The sequence below is a fragment of the Lathyrus oleraceus genome, chromosome 4 (genome assembly GCF_024323335.1).
Source record: "Lathyrus oleraceus cultivar Zhongwan6 chromosome 4, CAAS_Psat_ZW6_1.0, whole genome shotgun sequence".
Taxonomy (NCBI): Eukaryota; Viridiplantae; Streptophyta; class Magnoliopsida; order Fabales; family Fabaceae; genus Lathyrus; species Lathyrus oleraceus.
In genome coordinates this window covers 31,889,162-31,911,475 of record NC_066582.1, presented here as the reverse complement: position 1 = coordinate 31,911,475, position 22,314 = coordinate 31,889,162, and the positions used below count along the sequence as shown (strand labels likewise).

The 22,314-nt window shown below is 31.6% G+C and overlaps 1 protein-coding gene across 1 annotated transcript; it reads right to left on the bottom strand.

The window, feature by feature from the left end:
* Window positions 1–17,923: 17,923 nt before the first annotated feature.
* Window positions 17,924–19,073, bottom strand: LOC127138616 (homeobox-leucine zipper protein HAT22). Its single transcript, XM_051065095.1, has 2 exons — window positions 18,567–19,073; window positions 17,924–18,408 (listed from the first exon to the last, which is right to left on the bottom strand). The coding sequence occupies exons 1-2, from the start codon at window positions 18,897–18,899 to the stop codon at window positions 18,124–18,126; spliced, it is 618 nt and encodes a 205-aa protein (XP_050921052.1). The 5' UTR covers window positions 18,900–19,073; the 3' UTR covers window positions 17,924–18,123.
* Between the last annotated feature and the right edge of the window lie 3,241 nt (window positions 19,074–22,314).

The following is a 22,314-nucleotide window of genomic DNA, read 5'->3' as shown; positions in this document are numbered from 1 at the left end:
ATAGATTTTGTAGATGGACACTCTAGATATACATGGTTATATTTTTCAAGCAAAAATCTGAAGCATTGCAAGCTTTTAAACTCTTTCATACATTTGTTCAAACTCAGTTTCATGTAACTATTAAATTTGTCCAAACTAATTTTTATGGAGAATTTAGACCCTTTACCCGATTTCTCACTGAACTAGGAATAACTCATAGACTTACTTTTTCACATACCTCTCATCAAAATGGATATGTTGAGAGAAAGCATAGACACATAGTTGAAATGGGTCTCACCCTTTTAGCACATGCTTCCTTACCTCTAACATACTGGGAGCATATTTTTTCTACGTCTGTTTATGTCATTAATAGGCTACCTATTGCATCCTTGACAAAGGACACTTCACCTTTTCATGCCCTCTATGGCAAGCAGCCTAACTACACCTCATTAAAAGTTTTTGGGTGTTCATGATTTCCCCTAATTAGACCATATAGTAAATACAAATTTCAATTGAGGATTCAAGAATGTGTTTACTTATGAGTGTCATATTAACATAGAGGTTTTAAGTGTCTAAGTAAAGACAGAAAAATATTTATATCTAAGGATGTTACATTCAATGAAAGATTTTTTCCTTTTCCCAAATTATTTGTTAAAGAGACTATGCCTAGCAACTCTCATAAGGCATGCTACATTTCTGGTCCTATTAGTGCTCCTTATGTTCCTATAGTTGCCTCTCATATGCCTATTCCACCCATTTCTCATATTCCTCTACCAGTCAACAATGGAACAATGTCTAGTCACAACATAACACCTAACTCAACTAATAATTCTACTTCTTCAACTAGGCCTGCTCACTCAGCTACTACACCTTCTATTGTAGCCCAAACAGTTAACAAACCCAGTCATGTCAATGTACCTATGTACAACCCACCTCATGGGTTATCTAATATCTCTAGTATAAGACCCACCACACCCAGTTTTCCTAAGGCCAATGACCATGTTGAGGTATCTACCCAAAATAACATCTCTGAAGGTCATATTTCTGGTCCTGCTTGTGGAATCTCCAATTATCCTGAGGATAATAACCAACTTAAGGACTTAGTTGGCTCAACACATAATCCTGAAGCCTATATGGAACACACAGAATCAGAACCCACTAGTGTAAAATAAGACCTTCTCCAACCTGAATGGGCTAAAGTCATGAGAGATGAGTTTAGTGTTTTACAGGCCAACAAAACTTGGACCCTTACCATACTACATCCTAACAGAAAAGTTGTAGGATGTAGATGGGTTTTTAAACTCAAAGAGAATGTTGATGGAACCATCCAAAAACACAAAGCCAGACTTGTTGCCAAGGGATTTCATCAAGAATAAGGCTTTGACTATGCTGAAACATTCCCCCTTAGAGTCATTTTAACTCTTGCTATAACTAACATATGGGATATTCAACAAATAAATATGAAAAATGCCTTCTTGAATGACAGTCTTCATGATGAAGTGTATAGGACACAACCCCCTGGATTTGTTAGCATTGATAAAACACTTATTTGCAAGCTTAACAAAGCTATTTATGGTCTCAAAAAAGCCCCAAGTATTTGGTATGAGAAATTGAATCAGACTCTTCTTTAATTTGGCTTCACTATTTCTAAGTGTGATCATTCTCTCTTTGTCTATAGCAAACAAGGTATTTCTATATATGCTATTGTATATGTAGATGATATACTTATCACTGGTTCTAATTTTTCCCTTATACATGATCTAATCAACAAATCGAACACTACATTTGCTCTAAAGAAGCTGGGTCGACCTAGTTACTTTCTAGGTATTGAAGTCAAGTTTTGCAGCAATGGGGAATTACTTCTCACTCAGTCAAAATATATTCAAGATATGCTAGCAAGAACCAAGACGAGTAATTCTAATGGAGTTCCAACTCCTATGATGAGCACTTGTAAACTCAGCAAACATGGCAACAACCATTTTTCTTATCCTCAGTTGTACAGGACAATTGTAGGGGCACTTCAGATGTGACTTTGACTAGTCCAAATATTGTGTTTAGTGTCAACAAAGCTTGTATGTTTATGGTTTGTCCTCTTGACACTCATTGGTCAGCTGTTAAAAGACTGCTAAGATATCTAAGTGGTACTACTCAATATGGCCTCCTTCTATCTCCCTTCATCTTAGTATCCAAGTTCTCTCTTCGTGCTTACAGGGATTCTGTCTGGGCAAGTGACCCAGATGATCAAAGATAAACTTCTGGTTCCTGTATATTCTTTGGCCTAAATCTGGTATCTTGAAGTTCTAAGAAGCAATCTCTCGTTGCTTTCTCAAGTACGGAAGCTGAAAATAGAGCTCTTGCCCATACCACCTCTAAAATGCTCTATTTAGAATCATTACTTTTTGAACTCAAAGTTCCTTTTCACATACCAATACTATTGTGTGATAACCTCAATGTTGTTATGTTGTCTCACAACCTGGGAGCATTTCATGCCAATCTTTGTATGTCACAACCATCTTCTGAATGATTTTCTTGATATTCTTGTTTGCAGCTTCAACAACCTCATTCATCTTGGGTCTGTAGGGAGAAGAATTAGGATGTGCAATCTTGAAGTCTTTGCAAAGAGTTTACACCATATTATTGTTCAAGTTCGATCCATTATCAGTAATGATCTTGCTTGGCACACCATAACGGCATATAATCTGATTTTTGATAAACCTAACCACAACTTGCTTGGTCACATTCGCATACGGTGTCGCTTCAACCCACTTTGTGAAGTAGTCAATAGCCACCAAAATGAAACGATGTCCGTTTGAAGCTTTGGGCTCAATCATGTCAATCATATCAATTCTCCACATGGAGAAGGACCATGGAGAGGAAATGACATTCAACAGTGTCGGAGGAACGAGTTGTGGCTGGCACAATGTACATTCAACATATTCTTGGTGCTGCACAAATTGCTGATGTGCTTACCAAGCCGCTGAGTACAACTGCATTTCATGAGCTGCGTGGCGAACTCAAGGTCGTATATGAAAGCCAACATCCTTCAATTTGAGAGGGGGAGAGGGGTGTTAGAGTATAGTATTAGATGGTTAACTATTGTTGTTACTATTCAGTTAGTGAATGTAGTTAGGAGTTTGTTTTAACAGTTTCTGTTAACTCAATTGTATTTAAGTTAGCTCCAAGAATATTGTAAGTGTGCAACTATTCATTTTCTGCATAATCTACTTCATCTTCTCCACTCTGCATTCTCTGGTTTGTGCATTGTTTCACAAGAGAAGAATGAACATTGAAGTTCATCTCTAATAAACACTTCCTGCTTTACGTCCTATGTGAATGCCCATTTTGAGAGGTTTATAACATCTAACATAATCTTGGTTTTTATGATTGTGGTATTTTGGAAAAAAAAGTATATGTGCGAATTCAAGGACCTGCCCTATTTTTATGTCTCTCTTTTCTCTCATATGTTCTGTTTTAATTTTCAGAGGTAGTCCCTAAAACTACGTCAATATGGGGATTTTGTAGAATAAAAAAACGTGTTCAACATAGTCTTGAAACCACTGTTTGATCGAGAGCCAAGTGTTCCTAAATATTCATGAGTTTCCATCGAGGATCTTCTTGAAATCAGTGAGATTTTCCATCATGATATGCAAGAAACCGGACTCCAATTCCTTTATTTTGAGCATTTTTTGCTCACACGAGATAGTTACCAAATCTGAGTTGATAGAGCTTTTATGCATCGTTTTTTTGATAAAAAAATTCCAATAATTGCTTGCTATTTGACTATAAATTCTTCTTTGATATTTTTTTTCCATACACAAAAATCTTCATCTTCATCTTTTTTATGTAGACATTCTTCGAGTTGGATTTTCTATGTTGCACCAATTTTTTCTAAAGAGTACTATTAATTTCTTAAATATGTTGCACCAATTTTTTCTAAAGAGTACTATTAATTTCTTAAATATGATTCAAATAGTAGTTCATTTTTTATCGACACTAGGAACACTCTCTTCCAAAAAAACACGCTATAAAGTTTCTTCTAATCATTTTGCACCATGTAATGTGAATTTAATATTCCCATCATAAGTATATTCATAAATAAAAAAGACATCATAAGCGCACTCATTAGTCCTTGGTAATGATATTAAGAATTAAAAACATTTGCACTTGCTAGGATGGTGTTAGGACTTATCAATCATCCCATGCATTTCCTTTCAATGGGTGGTTGCCCTAGAGCTATTTTGACTTGCAAACCGACTTGTGGGTTGGTAATAGTCAATGGCCAAATTACTAGAGAGACAGATATAGTTTGAAACATGGGAGGGTTTTGAACAATCTATCCCACACTCCATGACATGCATATATGGATGAGAATAGGAAGAGACATGTTATACTTGCTTAACAACCTATAACCCTTCTGTTTTTCTTTAAATATTTTTTATAGTGTTATAGTATATATATTTTGTAACAAAATTATAATTTTTTTAATATAAATTTTAAATAAAAATATAATTTGAATAGTTATTCTTAAATTATTATTTTATCATAATTTTTAAATTAAAATTAAAAAAATATCATTTTAAGGTATTTTCAAATGATTTTTCACAAAACAATATTTTTAAGATTAAACTTTATAAAAAATTACGATTTCAACTATGTTTCGAGTATGTTAAAATTTATCTTTTAATTTATAAAAATAAATATATTTTTTTTAAAAAAATTAAAAAAAATGTTTATAAAAATATAAATATATTTTTTTAAATTAAAAGAAACATTCCCTAGATTAAATAGGAATTTAAAATTTTGGACCAGGTTTATTGCCAATCAAAACTTGTTTTTTTTTTAAATAACCATTTTTTTCAAGAATAATACAAAAATAACTAAAATTTCAAAATATTTATCAATATAATTACTTTTTTTTAAAAGAACCAAAACGTCATTTACTATGGCGAATGCATGGATCAATTTGTACTCAAACGTCACTGTAATTGACGTATGCATGTAAAATGTAGGAGCTTGTGTCACTGCAATTGACGCATGCATGTAAAATGTAGGACCATGCGTTATTGCAATTGGCGCAGGCATGTGATTACTCTTTTTTATTTTACATGCATGTGTCAATTGCAGTGGTGCATGTTTCTACATTTTACATGCATGCGTCAATTGCAGTGGTGCATGTTTCTACATTTTACATGCTTTTACATGCATGCGCCAATCGTAATGGCGTATGCTCCAACATTTTATATGCATGTGCCAATTATAGTGGCGCATACTCTTATATTTTACAAGCATGTCTCAATTGTAGTGATGCATGCTCCCACAAACATGGTTATTTAGGTAAATAAATTAAAAATAGGATTATTTTAATATATAATTTTAAAAAGTTGATTATTTCAAAAAAAAATCCTTATTTTTATGTCTGTCCTCATTTTTAAAAAGTTTGGTTTGATACTTAATTAACTTATTTAAAAATTTATTTTAATTAAAAGCTTAGGACCTGTTTATTTTGTTTTTTTTAAAATAATTTTTATAATGTTACCTATTTTGATGTAAAAAAGATTTATAAAAAAACTTTTCATAGAACCTTCAAATAAAATTTTTGTTTGAATAGTTATTCTTAAAATATTATTTTAAGTATTTTATTATTTTATCGATTTTTTTAAAATTTTAAAATTTTAAAAAATCATTTAATTTTGAATCTATTTCAAAAAAAAATTATAAAACTTATTTTGAAACACAACTTTTTTTAAAAATTGTGATTTTGACTATAAAATATCAAAACTAATCTTTTAATTTATAAAAAACAAATTTTGAAAAACTTACACTATTTTAAAAAACATATTTATAAAATTTATTTTTTTAAAGTTAAAACTTACCCTTAATTTATTGGTGGAATTAATCACAAAAATTGATAAATATAATTATTGTAACAAACTCAATGCTAAAATATCAAGTTAATATACTTAATCTAATAAGTTAATTAATATAAAAAATTCTTAAAAGAAGAAATATCAAAAGTTCAATACTTAAAAAAATCAAAAAGTTATATATATATATATATATATATATATATATATATATATATATATATATATATATATATATATATATATATATATATATATATATATATATATATATATATATATATAAAATATCGGTTTATCTAATTTAAAAAATTTAAGTTTATGTTAGGGAGTCCGGAGAACATCGAAAATATTAATAGAATAAATATTCATAGTTTTAGAGACTATGATATTACATATCTATTAAAGTAGTAAGGGTACGAGTCCCCCTTTTTATAAACCAAATATTTTTTTTATTTTTAATTGACGTAAGATTTTTTATGCTTTCATATTTGAAATCCAACAATTATCTTTATAAGTACAAGTCATTTACATAACTAGCCTTAATCTACACTAAGATCCACTTTTGTTCTTTTATTGAACCAATAAGATTCTAATATCATTTGCTGGAAAGTTTAAAAAGTGTGATTCGAAAATATTAATAGGTTAAACGTATGAGATTTATTCCTAACTGATGTATAACTTTAATATTTTCACACTCGAAACATAACCCAAAATATAACCGTGTAATATATTTAAATAAATAAAATATATAAGTAGAGAGTTTACATTTTATACAAAACATATCAAATTAACCTAGATTTTAAATAGAACAGATCATAAACTCAAAAATTGCTCATAAAATTCGTCATTAATTAAAAAAAACTTGATATTATAAATTGTAAAGAATTAAAAGATCAATATATGTTTTTTTCAAATTAAGAAACTAAAATAAACCCCAAAATTAATGAGATAAAAAAATGATATTAAACACTTAAGAGATACATACATACTTTTTTTCATACTTTTATGTAAATTTAACAAATTTTAATATTTAGCCAAGATGAAACTTTGGCTAAGCCACTATAAAAAAAATGCTTGGATTTTCTTCATTCAGTTTACGTGTGTTTTTAATTTTGCAAATTAATTTTTACATATTAAGTATATACGGTAAGAAGACGTAGCTTAGAAAAATATGAATGCAAATTTTTTTTCATATAAATATACAGAATTACAAAGAAAAAGGTTGGTGCTATGCTACCTTTTTTTGTGAATAAAGAAGGTAAACCTCCAAAAGAAAGAAAAGCACAAAAACTCATTAACAGTTATGCAAGTGTTAGACATGACATCGAAGAGGAGATTGTGAGCTTCCTAGGAGAAGTCTCCAATTCTTTTATATCAATGAGATTATGAAAACGACGAAGCAAGATAGAGTCGTTTCTTTTAAGCTTACAACTCTATGTTATCATTTCAATTAAAAGTTTGGAGTCACTTTATATTATGAGATCAGCATAACCATGTCTTCTGCATAAATGCATTTCCAACATACATTTTTCATATTTTTCCAGAGGCATCACAAACACTAATATTTTTGGATTAGGTTTTGTGCTTATTCTAAGGTCTTAGAATTGAATTTCGTGCAAACAATTTTCTTTAGTCAAGTTTAAATACAACCTTTTTTAGATTTAAACGAAATTTGTGTAAATAAATGGTGAGATTAATCCCCTTAGATTATAGTCGGTCACAAAGCTAAATACCAAAATATAAATAAAAAAAAGTACATCTTTTAAAAATAAGTGTGTAATATAAGTCGGTGATGACAGTATGGGTGAGATAAATTGGTGGGAGGATGGAAATCTAACTTGAGATTTCAGGTGAAGGATACATTTCGTTATTCATGAGGTTGTGTCCAATTTTCTTCCGGCTCTATAAGGCCATATTTTTTCTTTGGATAGAAATTTATGCAATTTGAAGCATGTTAGAAATGGTATTTGTTTGAGTCGGTTGTATTGACCCGACCGACCACCCTAACGGAATAATAATCCTCACAGAATCTTCTCAGTAGACGAGGATTTTTCTCATAAAATTTACGAAGATCTCAACTACAAGTATATCCAACGGCTCTCTACAATCCACTTCTAACGAATAGCAAAATTCATTACTTCATATATATATATATATAATATTATATATATATATATATATATATATATATATATATATATATATATATATATATATATATATAATATATATATATATATATATATATATATATATATATATATATATATATATATATATATATATATATATATATATATATATATATATATATATATATATATATATATATATATATATATATATATATATATATATATATATATATATATATATAATGTGTCAAATTGAGATAACAAGTTTCAAATACAATTTCAATTTACTTTTCTTTCTCATATACTAAGTTAAGCGTCATAATGCTAATATTGCAGGTCTGTTCTCTCCATCGTGTCGGAAGTTCAGATTCACCACCACTTCTGATTATCATTCCATTTTTGGTTCCATAATGGAACCGTTTAGCCATATGTAGAAATCGACTACTCATTCCTACGATTTCCACGATCTCACATTCGCTCTCTGATTCATCAGTCCACAACCTCCCCAGGTTACCGAATCAAGAGCATTCAGAACCTAACACAAAGATCTTTCACATTTGATCCAATCAAGCATCGCTTCAAATTCAATTCCTTCGAACTTCCAGATCTCTAATTCCTATTAGTACAATTGATGGTTGGAACTAAATCTACTCGATTTGCCGTTGCACGTGAAGCTTTCGTTGTTGCTCAAGCAACACATCAACCACCTCTACCTACACCTCCTCAATAAAGCGTCGTGAATCCAGAAGAGGTGATTCCATTACATCGAGATCTAATTCAAACATCTCAGGTGGCTGGATTTGTCCAATTTCCTCCAACTGACACCATATTCCACCCCCAATTGCGCCACTAGAGGTCTTTCTTGGTTTTCAATTGTTGCAAGCTAACCTTGGAGTTCAAGGCACTAACGAGCTGCTGAACAACATGTACCATATTATTCAATAGTAGAACTTGCTTGCGTTCAAAGAAAGGATACTACATCTAGATTAAATCCTCCATGACGCTCCTCCGCGAGGAAATACCGTCCAAGAGGCTATGTCAAGAAAACTCACATTATTATCCTGGAGACGACTGGAACTAAGAGGGACGAGGCTCATAAATAAATAAAATCAGCATAGGATTATAAAGCACCAAATTCCTTCCCAAAGCCCCGAAGAAGATCGAGGCAGCCACACTCCTTCCTCGGATCATGCAGAAAACTTACCATAAAAGAGTCTGACGAATCATCCTTTGTGTGCCCAAATTTTGGATATCGAGATACCAAAATATATGGAAAAACCTCCCAAGCTAGGGGCCTATGAAGAGAAGGGAGATCCATACGAGTATCTGAAGCTCGTCAATGAGCGGATGAAGCACTCCTGCATTTACGAATCATCTAAAGGCAAGTTGTTTTCCTTAACCCTGGCCGGATCTTCCATACTATGGATTAATAATCTTCCCAATGGGAACGTCAGATCTTGGGCTGATTTTAGTAAGCGGTTCTTTATGCATTTCACTGTCTATAAGCGATAGCTGGTAATCGAAGTTGCTTTGAGCGGGATTGTCCAAGGAAAGAAGGAAACCTTGTGGCCTTACATCAACCAGTTTACACACGTTTCTATTAATGTCGAATGAGCTGAAGAAGGCCTTAAGTGTTGGATCTTCGAAAATTGTCTTATGAAGGACCATCCTTTCAGTTTAAATACTTCCATTTTCATAAAGGTCACGACCATAACATTGACGATTGCATCCAGATGAAGGATGTCATCAAAGGTCTGATTAAGAGGGGTCGATTTACCGAGTAAGTGAATATGGGAAAAAAGATAAAGAAGAGTCATCTAAAGGAAATCTCCATCAAAGACTACAGATTTTGGGACCAGAAGCGAGAGAAAAGAAGCCAACAAAGGTAAGTAATCATACATCGCCGCCATTATAGGGGGCGTTTGAGGAAAATTTCCTCTCCAAAGGGACCATGAAGGGTAAAATCATTGAGATGATGGCAGTCTACAAAAAGAATACAGGTACGTTGGTGAAGATTCCTGATTGACCTATGTTAGGGTTCCAGGACTTCGAGAAGGTGGGAGGGATCCCCGAAGAAATCTTTTCCTTGGTGATCATAGCAACCGTCAGGCAGTTTAATGTCTCCCAATTCTTGATTGACGGTGGCAACTTCTATGATATAATGCATTCAGATCTGTTTTAAAAGATGATCCTTAGGAGAAGAAGCTTACTGCTATATGAAGGCTCTGACTTGAAGTCATTTAATGGGACAACCACCCATTCATGGAGCTATGTCGAGATGGTGGTATCATTAGGCGATGGAAACGACATTTGAGCAGTCAACTCGCAATTCTTCTTCCTTTGCAAGAGAGTCTACAATTGAATCATAGGAAATCCCTTTACCGTTATGTTGAATGTCATAGCCTCTCTAGTGCATTCACAACTTCCAAGAAGATCCGACCACCATCAATGTTAACCTCGAGGGAGAAAAAATAATCTATCAAGCGCTCAAGAATGACCAAGGACAAGGTGTAGCCATTCAAATTAATGTAGATTCCCTCACTAGGCAAATTTGCATGATGGGTCTCCATCCTCTACGAAGTGGCTAGACCAATAAAGTAAGAAGGATGAATAAGTGGTGGTTGGCCCACCTATTTATGTGTCCCTTTTTCCATTCATATTAAAATATGGTAATTATATCACCATCTTCCTTATGTACATGAGTACCTCACAATTATAAATGAAATATAATATTTTCTGAAATATTCATTTCTTTGTGATTGTGCATAGTGACAACAAGTCTAGGGTACGACCGGCGAGATTGAGGGTCTTGCCAGAGATGATTTGCGAGTTCATCTATAACAATAACTTCCCCACCTAAAGTCACAGGTGTTGTCAGAGACACTTTGCACATCCTACTACATCAATCAATTCCCATAGGCAATAACGGTCCACCCCCTCTAGCAGTTAGCCACTCTATAGTCCATGGTGAGTTGGCCACATGTCTACCCTTGATCGGGTTTTGATCTGGTGGGGGGAAAAGGAACCGACCCTTGGCCAGAAAAGGACCCAGGGACATCCAATAAACTTCTAGGGAAGACCCAATAATTTCACATAGAATCTGAAGCCTTACACTCATGATCATATAGATATACATCTAGAGCCTTGCACTCAGGATCACACGAATATACCTTACACATGTAAAAAAAAACATTTCATTCTAACGATGACAATATTTGCATACACGTGTGTCCATTACATGGTACTCTACATGAAGTACATAAAAAAAATACAAAATGTCCTCCAGGGTCACTTCTGCAAAGAAATAATGTCTCCATCTTTAAGCATTTAATTTGCCCAAATTTCCCCCTCGAGACAACCAAAGGACGGTGAAAATGATCCACTTGTTGCAAAGCATTCTCAAATAAATGTAAGACTGGCTTAAGGGTAGCACTCATGCAGTCAGCCACCTGTTGAGTCATAGAAGCAGTCTGAAGGTGCAAAGACTCTAATTCCCTCTGAGCATACGACAAACTTTCCCAAGTAGAAACCAGAGCTTGGTTCTTCCTCACTACCATCCTGACTAGATAGGTCACCTGGTTGGAAATAGAAAGAGATCCGGTATGATTAAGGAGGAGAAAAACATCCCTCTCCTCGGTAAGATAGGTATAAGCCTTCTCTATTTCCTGCAGGTATTTATATCGCTAAAGATTTAGATCACGAAAGCTCTCGTCCAGCTGTTGTTTCTCAGCAATGTGGCCAACTCAGATCATAGATCGTAGATGCTTTTTTTCTCTACCTCGATCATGTTTGTTGAAAAACCAAAAACATTTTCAGAAAGAAAGAAACTTGAACAAGCACCTCGCACACATTCAAAACATCAAGTTCATTCTCTCTTATAATACTCCAACGACAAATCCAAGTATGTCACTTTACCCACTCTTCTTGCATGTAATTAAAGGTATCAATGTATGCTCTTACCATTTACATGTATTTAATAGAAATCATCTATTCATGTTGACAAATTTCATATTAAGTTAAAAAATAGAGGATGCATGTATGACTAGACCATTCTTTCATACTAAACTCATAAAAAAAAATACTATTTTGAAACAGTATGTTGCACTAAGCAGGCTCGAAGCCTCGCCTAGAGAAAAAGCATGAAATCAATCAGAATGTTACAAATGGGATAAAGCTTCTAAATTTCATGTATATTTTTGTAAATCTATAACATAACTTGTCAAAATATATGTTATTTAATAACTCTTGCATATGGCTCCAAAGAAATCAATCATTGGGAGAAAAAGTTAGCCAGACATTGAATCGTATCAAGTACCATATAATCGTAACCAGTTTAAGTGTCATGATCAAGAGGATATTTATAATCATATAGGAAGTATACAATTAATCATTGAAAGAAAGTTGCAATTGGAAGACCCGGGGGAACTTTCAAGTTTTGTATAAGAACTTGATAACCAAGGATTAAATTAATTGACAGACCCACCTGAAGAAATTAATCTTGATATCAATCAAAGAATTTTACGCTAATTCCAAACCTTCTGATGATGATACTTTGATACCAAGAGTGTCCTAGGTCAAGGGGAGACTAGTTCCTTATGATAGGGATGCTATTAATGAATACTTAGAAGACTTTCATGGATAACCCGGATAATATAGACCCCTTCATAAGGTTAGTCGTAAGAAATAAATGGGATTATGATAGGATCAATGACATGTCTGTATTGGATTCAAAACCTATTAGATAGGAAGATCCAACTGATATATATTATTCAAAAGGACCAAACTCACCATGGAAGCACAAATGTGGTTGACCTTTATCTCATCTCAACATCACCCCTAAACTAAACACTACCTTAACAACCCTAAAATTAGCCCAACTCATCTGGTTCATTCTAACCAAGTATGAGATAGATATATCCAAAATCATATTAGATAGAGTTTGAGAAATTGTCCACTCTATTTTCAAATCCCAATTAGCCTTTCCTGGATTGATTATTGGATTGTGTTGAGTGTTTGAAGTACACATACCTGAGTACTACCACTTTTCTTATATACAAAAATGGATGAAAACTTTGTTCAACAATATTGTATGGCAAGAAATATTAGAAGACAAAGTCGTTCAATTATTTCACCTTCAACACAACAACAAAACCAACAAGAGCCTTTGAGTTTGGACAATGTGAATCATAACTTGCAAACCTATTTTAATTATGAGTGGGATATTAGTTATGCATACTATAGATGTTTGTTTTCATTGCAAGAATCCATGAATAGATTAGAACTAAAAATAAAAAAACCAAACTATCCTTTTGGTCATATGTCATCCCGAGAAGAATTTGACAATGAGCTTCAATGGCCTAAAATAGGTCACTCTATATTGAAGAAATGGTACCAAGTCATTTGCATGATGATGCAAGTGGCAGTGGATAGAACAATGCAAACCAAGAAGAGGAGGAAGAGAATCCTGAGAAGTGTGAATCTGATGATCACAACTTCAACGTAATCATTGTGAATTTCTTAACACTTTTAATTTATTTATGTTTCGAACAATTTATGATTGTTGTTTTTATGTTGTATGTTGTTACTACCAATTGCAATGCATAATGGACTTGGATGTGTTGATCATTTTGTACCAAGTACATTAGCACATCCAAGTTTCAACTACATTTGAGTATTTTGAAGCTAAATATTTTTCTTCCCTTGAATTATGATGTGTCTATGATGAGAAAATTGAACAATCAAAATAGGTATATGAGTTATAACGAAAAACTCCTTGGGCAGGCCTTTGAGAGTTCCTAGTACACTTTTCTACAAATTTGGGCTAGGCAAGAAATCCCTACAAATCTAGGATATGCAAGAAACCCTTACAGAAGTCATCATTTATCTGTTGCTTGAGGATATGCTTATTTTGTCTACATGGAGTGGAATGCAAGGATAATAAAAAATTTATACCTGTGAAATTTACAATATTTTAATGATTAAAATACTTATTAAAATTTTAAAATATTTAAAAAAAATTGCTTTAAAAAGGTTTGTCTGCAAATGGTTCAGCCGATGATCTGAAAATTCAAATGCATAGGAATCATAAAATTTAGGTTAATGACAAGTATAAAAAAATGAAATAAATAATTTTTTTATTCTTTTACATGCTTCATTAATGATCAATGGTTGACTATATGTGAATTATATAATTACTACGAATTAGTTTCTTATAGAAAGTTTGATTTTACTACTGCCTAATGGAAACATATTAATGTGAGTCAAGAATCTTAAGTCTGTCAAAGTGAGATGGGTTCAACCTCATGCTTTACATAAATAATGATACTAAAAATGCATGTTAACTATGTAGATTTTACACCAGTCTTGTTATTGTCTTATAGGTTTGAAGTCATGAATATGATCAAGGCATTATTTGATTTAGAGTGAAAAACTACTTGACTTAAAAAACATGTCTAGTGAGAATATGATCCTTTGACAATCCCTTTGAGTCTAAAGTGAATTTTTTTTGTTCTTTTAACGTTATAACCCTTAGCCAATTTTAAAAAAAAAACAATGTTCACCACTTTGTCTTAAGGATAGGATAACACTTAAAAAAGAAAGCGTATTTCAAAAAAAAGTTTAAGGATAAAAGAAAATGAATGAAAGATAAAATCACGTAGTAATAGTGAAAAGAAAAAAGAAAAGAATATGTTTTTGACAAAACAAAAAGAAAGATTTCAAAAGTCAAAACATACAAAAGAAAATCACCAAAAAATGGTTGTAAAAAGTAGAAGCAAAGAAATAGACTTTTTGAAAAATAATGATTTACCAATAAAATTTCTCTCTCTTATCTTTAGACTTTTTGAACCAAAGAAACAAATTTTGTTGTAAGCCTAACTATGTTACAACCAAAAGAAGACCTTAGTGATTCATGGCTAATAATGTATATCATAATATTGCTTATATGAAATGCAAAATGTTTCTATAGTTCGTGTGTTGTCCAAATTATGAGAGAAACACTAATCATTGAGAGATACTTAGTGAGATCATGATTCTGACAAATAATTGACTATTGATCTAGACATGTTTAAAAATGGTACCTTAGTCAAACAAGTAGTTTATCTTCATGCTATGGTTTGTGGATATTTATGATGTTGATCATGAATATGCATTCGAAATAATATCATGCCATCTAATACTTTTCAAAAACTCTTGACCCAGTTATTCAACATTCTCAAGAAATACGTAAGCACTTATTGACTTATTTTACAAGTAATCAATATGAAAAAAAAAACTAATTTATCAATAAAAAGTGATAAAATACTTGATGGATTTTTTAATGGAATATTTATCAAAAATAGGTGAAAATAACTGAAAAACCACCAAGCAACACATAAAGATCTTGCCAATACCACTTTCATACAAGTAAGGCTCACTAAGCCATGTCCATGGGTGCGCTAGGCGAACACATGAGGGAGAAGACTTCAAAGCTAATTTACTTCATGGTGAAGAAAGGGTTTGTGCGCTAGTCAAAGATGGAAAGTGAAACTAGCGAGCTAGGGCAGCTAGGTCTAGTTGTAGGATGAGATGTCATTACTTAACATGGAAGAAAGTATGTGCGCTAGGAGAAGATCGATTTGCACATAACGAGCCTACCTTTTTCAAGCACATAAATAAGGGTGCCATGTTCAACTCAAATGGATTTTCGGTGGATTCAAGGTAGTACAAAAAGGTAGTAGGTTCACCTTGAATCTTAACAAGAGAGAATAAGGAGAAGACGATCGAAGGAGGAAGCTATGTTCGAAGGATCGTTGCAGATGCTACTCAACCTCTTTCTTCTTGGGTTTAACTATAAAGCTACAATGAGTAAGCGTAGTTAATTCTCTTTTGTTAGGCGTCAGATGTAATCATCTTTATACTCGTGTATTAATTATGGTCATGGCGTTTTATGTAATTCTAATTAAACTTTAATATTGATGATATTTCGTTCTTAATACTTGTTTTAGATTAGCTACCTAAAACATGTTCTCATGATACGACTTGACATGCGAGAGGTGTTAGTCGTTACTAGATCCAAGTTTCCATCTTTTGGATGTTTATGTCTAAAGATAGAGTTAAGTTTAATATTTGCATAATATTGATAATTGATATCAATATCTTTATTCACTGTTGGAACTTAATGTTGTTGTATTTAATAAAGCGAGAGATCGACAATTAGGTAATACAAATGATATATGTCATTGATATCAAAGATGAGTTGCGATGAGAACAACTTGTATGCGTACTAATAACTTAGTAGAAGAGAATATTTCTGACCAATGATAATACATGAGGATAAAGATGATGAAATCTAATTCCAACAAATTTTCTTACATTTAACACCGAAATCTCAATTTATTTTCTACCATTTTTTTAAACCAAACAACTATAAACAACTATAGCTTAGAATCGTAAAAAAAATGTTGAACCAGACATTAAAATACAACCAGACTCTATGGATACTATAGTATTTCACTTTTTATTTGCATTACTACATCCCACCCTCTTAGTGATTTCTTTCACAAACTAATATAAGGGATCATCTTCTTTATACCCGAGAATAGACACTTTTATCCATAAGCATACACATAACGCAAACTTGAAGGCATACCCCTTTTAAAGAGAAAATAATTGAAGTACCATATCTATCTAAAAGAATATCAAACTAAAAAACCAGAAGCATCAGAAATCAATCTTCGTGTCTATTTGACCAAAAGAGTCAAATTAACCAAACTGAGATCACTAATCACCAATAGAAACATTTACCAACTAACTCTAAAACGATAGAATCTATATTAAGTCCTATCAAACTACTCTTAGAAAATTAACTTGAAAGCTCAATGTTATCTCAAAACCCTTAAAAATAAATTTTATGCTTCACAAATTATATGGAACAATCAAAATAAGGGCACCATCTGCAGACTAAAAGCGGATAACAATCAAATTAGAAGATCCTACCATAAAATCGTAGATAAGATATAACTCAAGAACTATACTTAACAAACTGCTAAACCCCTCTACAATAAAAAGAAAAAGAAAAAACGCTAGAGGATCACCTTATTAAAAATATAATAAGAATATGGTCGTATCATATCTATCTCTCTCTCTCTCTATCTATCTATCTATCTATCTATCTATCTATCTATCTATCTATCTATCTATATATATATATATATATATATATATATATATATATATATATATATATATATATATATATATATATATATATATATATATATATATATATATATATATATATATATATATATATATATATATATATATATATATATATATATATATATATACTTCATTCCTATACTTTATTTTGAAGAAAAAATACGTAAATATCCGGGCCATTGAAAAGCTTAAATAATTACTTGTCAAAAAAGTAGTTTATTAAGTAAATAATCCGTTTTATAAACGCGTAAGTTTTTTCTTCTATTTAATGTTTAATTATACGTTATAGCTAGACTATACCTCCATGAAGAGAAGCACTAGTATACTACTACTATAAGTTAAAAATAAATATAAAATAAAAAACACGAAGTTTATTACCAAATTTAGGTAGAACTTTCTTAGGACCACACACCATATTAACAATAGATATAAAGAACCTAGTTTTTATAGTGGTTCATAGTTGTTCATATGGGTATATAATATATATATGTAGGACATGGATTAATTGAATAAAATCGTTGACAAAATCCAATCTACATAGCTAAGATTCATATTATTCCAAACTTTAATCATCCTTACTAATTAGTGGACTAACTTAACGAATTAGTATTTGATCAATCTCTTTGAATTTCAACCATTCAAACACTTATTCCTTATCTGAACTAACTAAATATGAATGGCATCCATTAAACCAAACAACTAAATATTTAATCTAAATTTTGATATATTAAACCAATAAAAGAGAGAAAGACACGTAATAATAAATAAATAAATAAATCAAAGTACACGTGTCTAAGAAAAACCTAATGCGAAGACTTTTGAATACACGTGTTTTTTTCTTTAGAAATTATTTGCTAGAAAAAAAATCTAGTTTCTAAAATTTTTCATATAGTAATAATTAAGATCATGCCAATGAAAAAATTGAACTATTAATATATTAATTAATTGTTGTTGTCTTCATTGCGCTTCAAGAGTTTCTGGTCGCAGGAAGAACAAACAGGTTTTGATAAACGTTGAGGGCATAATGGAGATTGTCTTACTTTCAGTTCCTGCAACTCTTTCTTCAATCTCTTATTCTCATCACTTAGATTTTGACATTGTTTTTTCAACAACTCGCAATCTATCTCTGTTTGCTTCAGCTTCGTCCTCGCTCTCCTGTTCTGAAACCAAACTTCTATTTGCCTGGTCTTTAATTTCAATTGATCAGCAAGTAACTTTTTCTGCACCTGCAGAGTCGAAATGATAATAACTATTAGAAATTCATAAATAGAACTGAATCCTGAAAATAGAATCAGGATTCATTCGGCAACTCTGAACCCTGAGTTAAACTCAGGGTTCAGGGTTGGAGATTGAAGATGTTAGTGGATGAGATTGGAGGACGTACCGGATTAAGAGTGTTATGGAGCTTGAAGGTGTTTTCAAGCATGGCGGATTGTTCCTTTGTCAGCCGGAGCTTCTTTCTCCGATCGGCGTTGTTGTTATCGGAATCGGTGCTGCATGTTGTTGCATTGGGATAATACTCCAAACTGAATCTCTCACCTTTGTTGTTGTTATTGATATGACTATTGTGTACTTTGATGGCTTCATTTTTTGGACAAAGCTCGAAAGCTAGGTCGAAACAAGGCTTATTCACTAATTTCTGCTTCTTCTTCTCCTTTTTGATTCCCAATCCAAGATATAAACCTGTGTTGCATTCTTCATCGCTGATATCTTCCATGGCTATAGATAGTTTTGTGAAGAGAATGAAAAAAGAGAGAGAAAAAAAGAGAAAGAGAGGTAGAAAAGAAGGAATTGAAGTTTTGTATGATATATAGTCAAATAAATAATAATATTATTGGGAAAGTTTGTGGTTTTATTACGATGGGAAGAGGTGGAATTAATACAGATTTTATTGTTGGGTTTGGTCTTGGTCTTGGAGATTATTCAATTTCAATCAGTTATTATTTGACGATGTGTAGTTTTCATCACAAACAAATTTAATTATTACTTAATACTTTATGTTACTAATTAAACTAGTATTAATCATAATGGTATTAATAAAATGGGGGAGAAGAGAAGTAAAACCATATGCGTTAGACTTGACTAATGACTCCGTTTGGGAAACCTTAACTTTTTATTATCATAATATTAGTATTTCATAATTTATTTTATTTAATTAATATTTGATTTCATATCATAAATTTTCTTATGGTTTTTATAGTAAAATAGTCTCTCTTTTTTATGATATTAAAAATGGAAAATAGGAATGTTTTTAATATAGGTCTTTGAAAAAAGGTTCAATGATGTACCTTTATATTTTTTAGTAAAGTAATTAATTTTATAATAATAGAAAAGTGAAATAGATATTATATTTTATTAATATCAATTTAAAATGGTGGTCTACGTTTGACCAATTTTAAAATATTTATATTATATATACATTGAGAATAGTAATATTATTTTATTAAAATTTGTTTAAAAATAAATATACTTCAAAATATTTTTTAGAAGGGCAATACTATGGCCCACAAATAAAACTAGTGTAGCTACTAGCGTATGCATGTAAATAGATTTGGGAAATTTTGTTTAGGACGTAATCGACTCGATTTAACTGATGATATCTCTTTTATTGATTTGATTTAATTTTTATTGTTTTTTAAAAATGGAATTGAATTAAACTAATTTGATTGGTTCGTTCCGATTGATCGGTTTATAATATTTTTTAAATATTATATTTATTTGCGTATTTTTCAACATCATATTTTTAATGTATTTTATGTTATTATTTTTTAAATAATATAATGTATTTCATGTTTTACTTTTCAAACAACTTACAATTAAGTTGCTCTAAATCCATACAAAGTACTAACATAATTTCTATTGCACCGTGAAATAAGTTTACTATCAAACATAAAAGTTGACATTTGGCATCAGAAGGTTGAGAAGGCGTTTGAAAGCTTAACAAATAAAATATAATAATAACAACAAAAAGTTTCAATACACATGAATTAACATGTTTCACACCTCAAACATATATTAAAACTATTTTGTAACAAGATTAAAAGAAATTTTGTTAAAAAAGAAGAAACAAAAAAGATAAAGAAAAATAGATGAAAAGTAACAAATGGAACTTGAATACGAAAAAGACGACAAGAACATATAAGAATGATGGTGACGAGAGCAAAAATGGTGAGTGGTGGCAACCAGAGAGAGTAGCATATCGAAGAGAGCAAGTTTTTGTGACTTATGATTTTTACTTTTTGTTGATGTAAGCCCTAAAGACCATAGTTTTATTAGAACTTGATATTTATATCGAATTATTTATTAATAATTAAAAAACATTTCTTTATTATGTTTTTTTCCAAATAAAGTTCATATAATAGATAGTTCGTTTAATGAAATATTATGTGTGACTTAATCATGAGATCAAATTAAACATAAAAACATTATTCTTAAAGTATATGTAATCGAATTTTATTGTAAAGTTTGATAGCATTAAAACATTACGTGGATAGACTAATTATCACATCTCATGGATTATGGACAATGAGTTATCAAGTTTTAACATAAGTATGAATATTATAAGTAATATTTTTATTGGATTGACCCGTTATGAGAATATCACATAGAATGTAATGCAAAGTGTCATAAGTTAATCTCATAGTAATAATGGTGTATATCACCCTTCGAATACTGTTTGTAACTGAATGACCATAAAGACAGTTGAAGGCTACTCCAAAAAATCATGTTGAGGGACATGAGTGACCTAGATGGAATTTGTCCATCATGTGTAACAGGATAAAAGTCTAAAGATCAAATATTGAACTGGATGAGGGTGACACGGTCTATGTATTGTGTTCAATATTAGACATGAAGGAAAAAGGATAATTTTACACACAAGTATTATCACAGAAAGATTTTGTCAGATGACACTACGCCAAACAAGACCTTAGACAGCGCTTTTTTTAGCCTTAGACAGCGCTTTAAAGCGCTGTCTAAGCCTCCGCTGCTAAAGGTTTAGACAGCGCTTGTTTAAATCTTAAAAGCGTTGTCTAAGCCCCCCCCCCCCCCCCTTAGACAGCGCTTTGGCCAAAAGCGCTTTCTAAGACCCTCCTATTTTAATTTTTTTAGGTATACCTTAGACAGCGCTTTTGGCAAAAGCGCTGTCTAAAGGGGGGGGGGGGCTTAGACAGCGCTTTTCAAAAAGCGCTGTCTAAGCCCCCCCTATTTTAATTTTTTTAGGTATACCTTAGACAGCGCTTTTGTAAAAAGCGCTGTCTAAGGGGGGGATTAGAAAGCGCTTTAGGCAAAAGCGCTGTCTAAGCCCCCCCCCTTAGACAGCGCTTTTGCCTAAAGCGCTTTCTAATCCCCCCCTTAGACAGCGCTTTTTACAAAAGCGCTGTCTAATGTATACGAAAATTTTTGAAGCTTTTGTTTTAAACCACATTTTTTTCCAGGTTTATAAACCAGAATTTCTACCTGTTTTCAACCAGATTTTGACAGACAGTAATCACATTTTATACATGCCATTTTGGCCTTTTTTCTACCCATTTTTGGCTAACAAATATATATATATATACCAATTCAAACCAATTTTGCCTTAAATGTATCAAAATATATACAAATTTATGTACACATTTACAAGTCATTACATATACTACAAATGTACACATTAATTACACAAATTTATGAAAAAACTTTGAGCTCTATCATGAATTGACACCACTCCTCTTTGATTTCGTCCACTTGATCCTTTGTATAAAATGCACACTTGAATTCCTCAAAGTACTACATAATAATATAACATATTTTGAATTAATTCCAACTATTTAATTATATGAGATATGTGTAAATATAAAAATAACTCATAAGTTAGAAATACATACATCGGTGGGAATCACTAATCGGCCCAAAGCAAGAGTATCCCGCATAAACTTCAACACGAAATACCCGCAATCTATTTGATTACGTTGTTGAGGACACTACATGAAAAAAAAATATGGATTATAAATCCTAAGTTTTATCAAGTGTCATCACTAATATAATAAAAAATGTGGTAATTAAAAATATACCGCCACTTTAATCCATGTAATGCGGTTGGCGCCCCTCCTTGAGGTTTGGATATCTCGTTGGGCCCGAAAAGCTTGTAGGAT

Bases quoted from the DNA above. Each gene is read 5' to 3' on its own strand.
- LOC127138616 (XM_051065095.1), bottom strand. From the start codon at position 18,899: ATGGAAGATATCAGCGATGAAGAATGCAACACAGGTTTATATCTTGGA. The intron at 18,409-18,566 runs GTACGTCCTCCA...TCGACTCTGCAG, and splicing joins TCCATAACACTCTTAATCCG to GTGCAGAAAAAGTTACTTGC.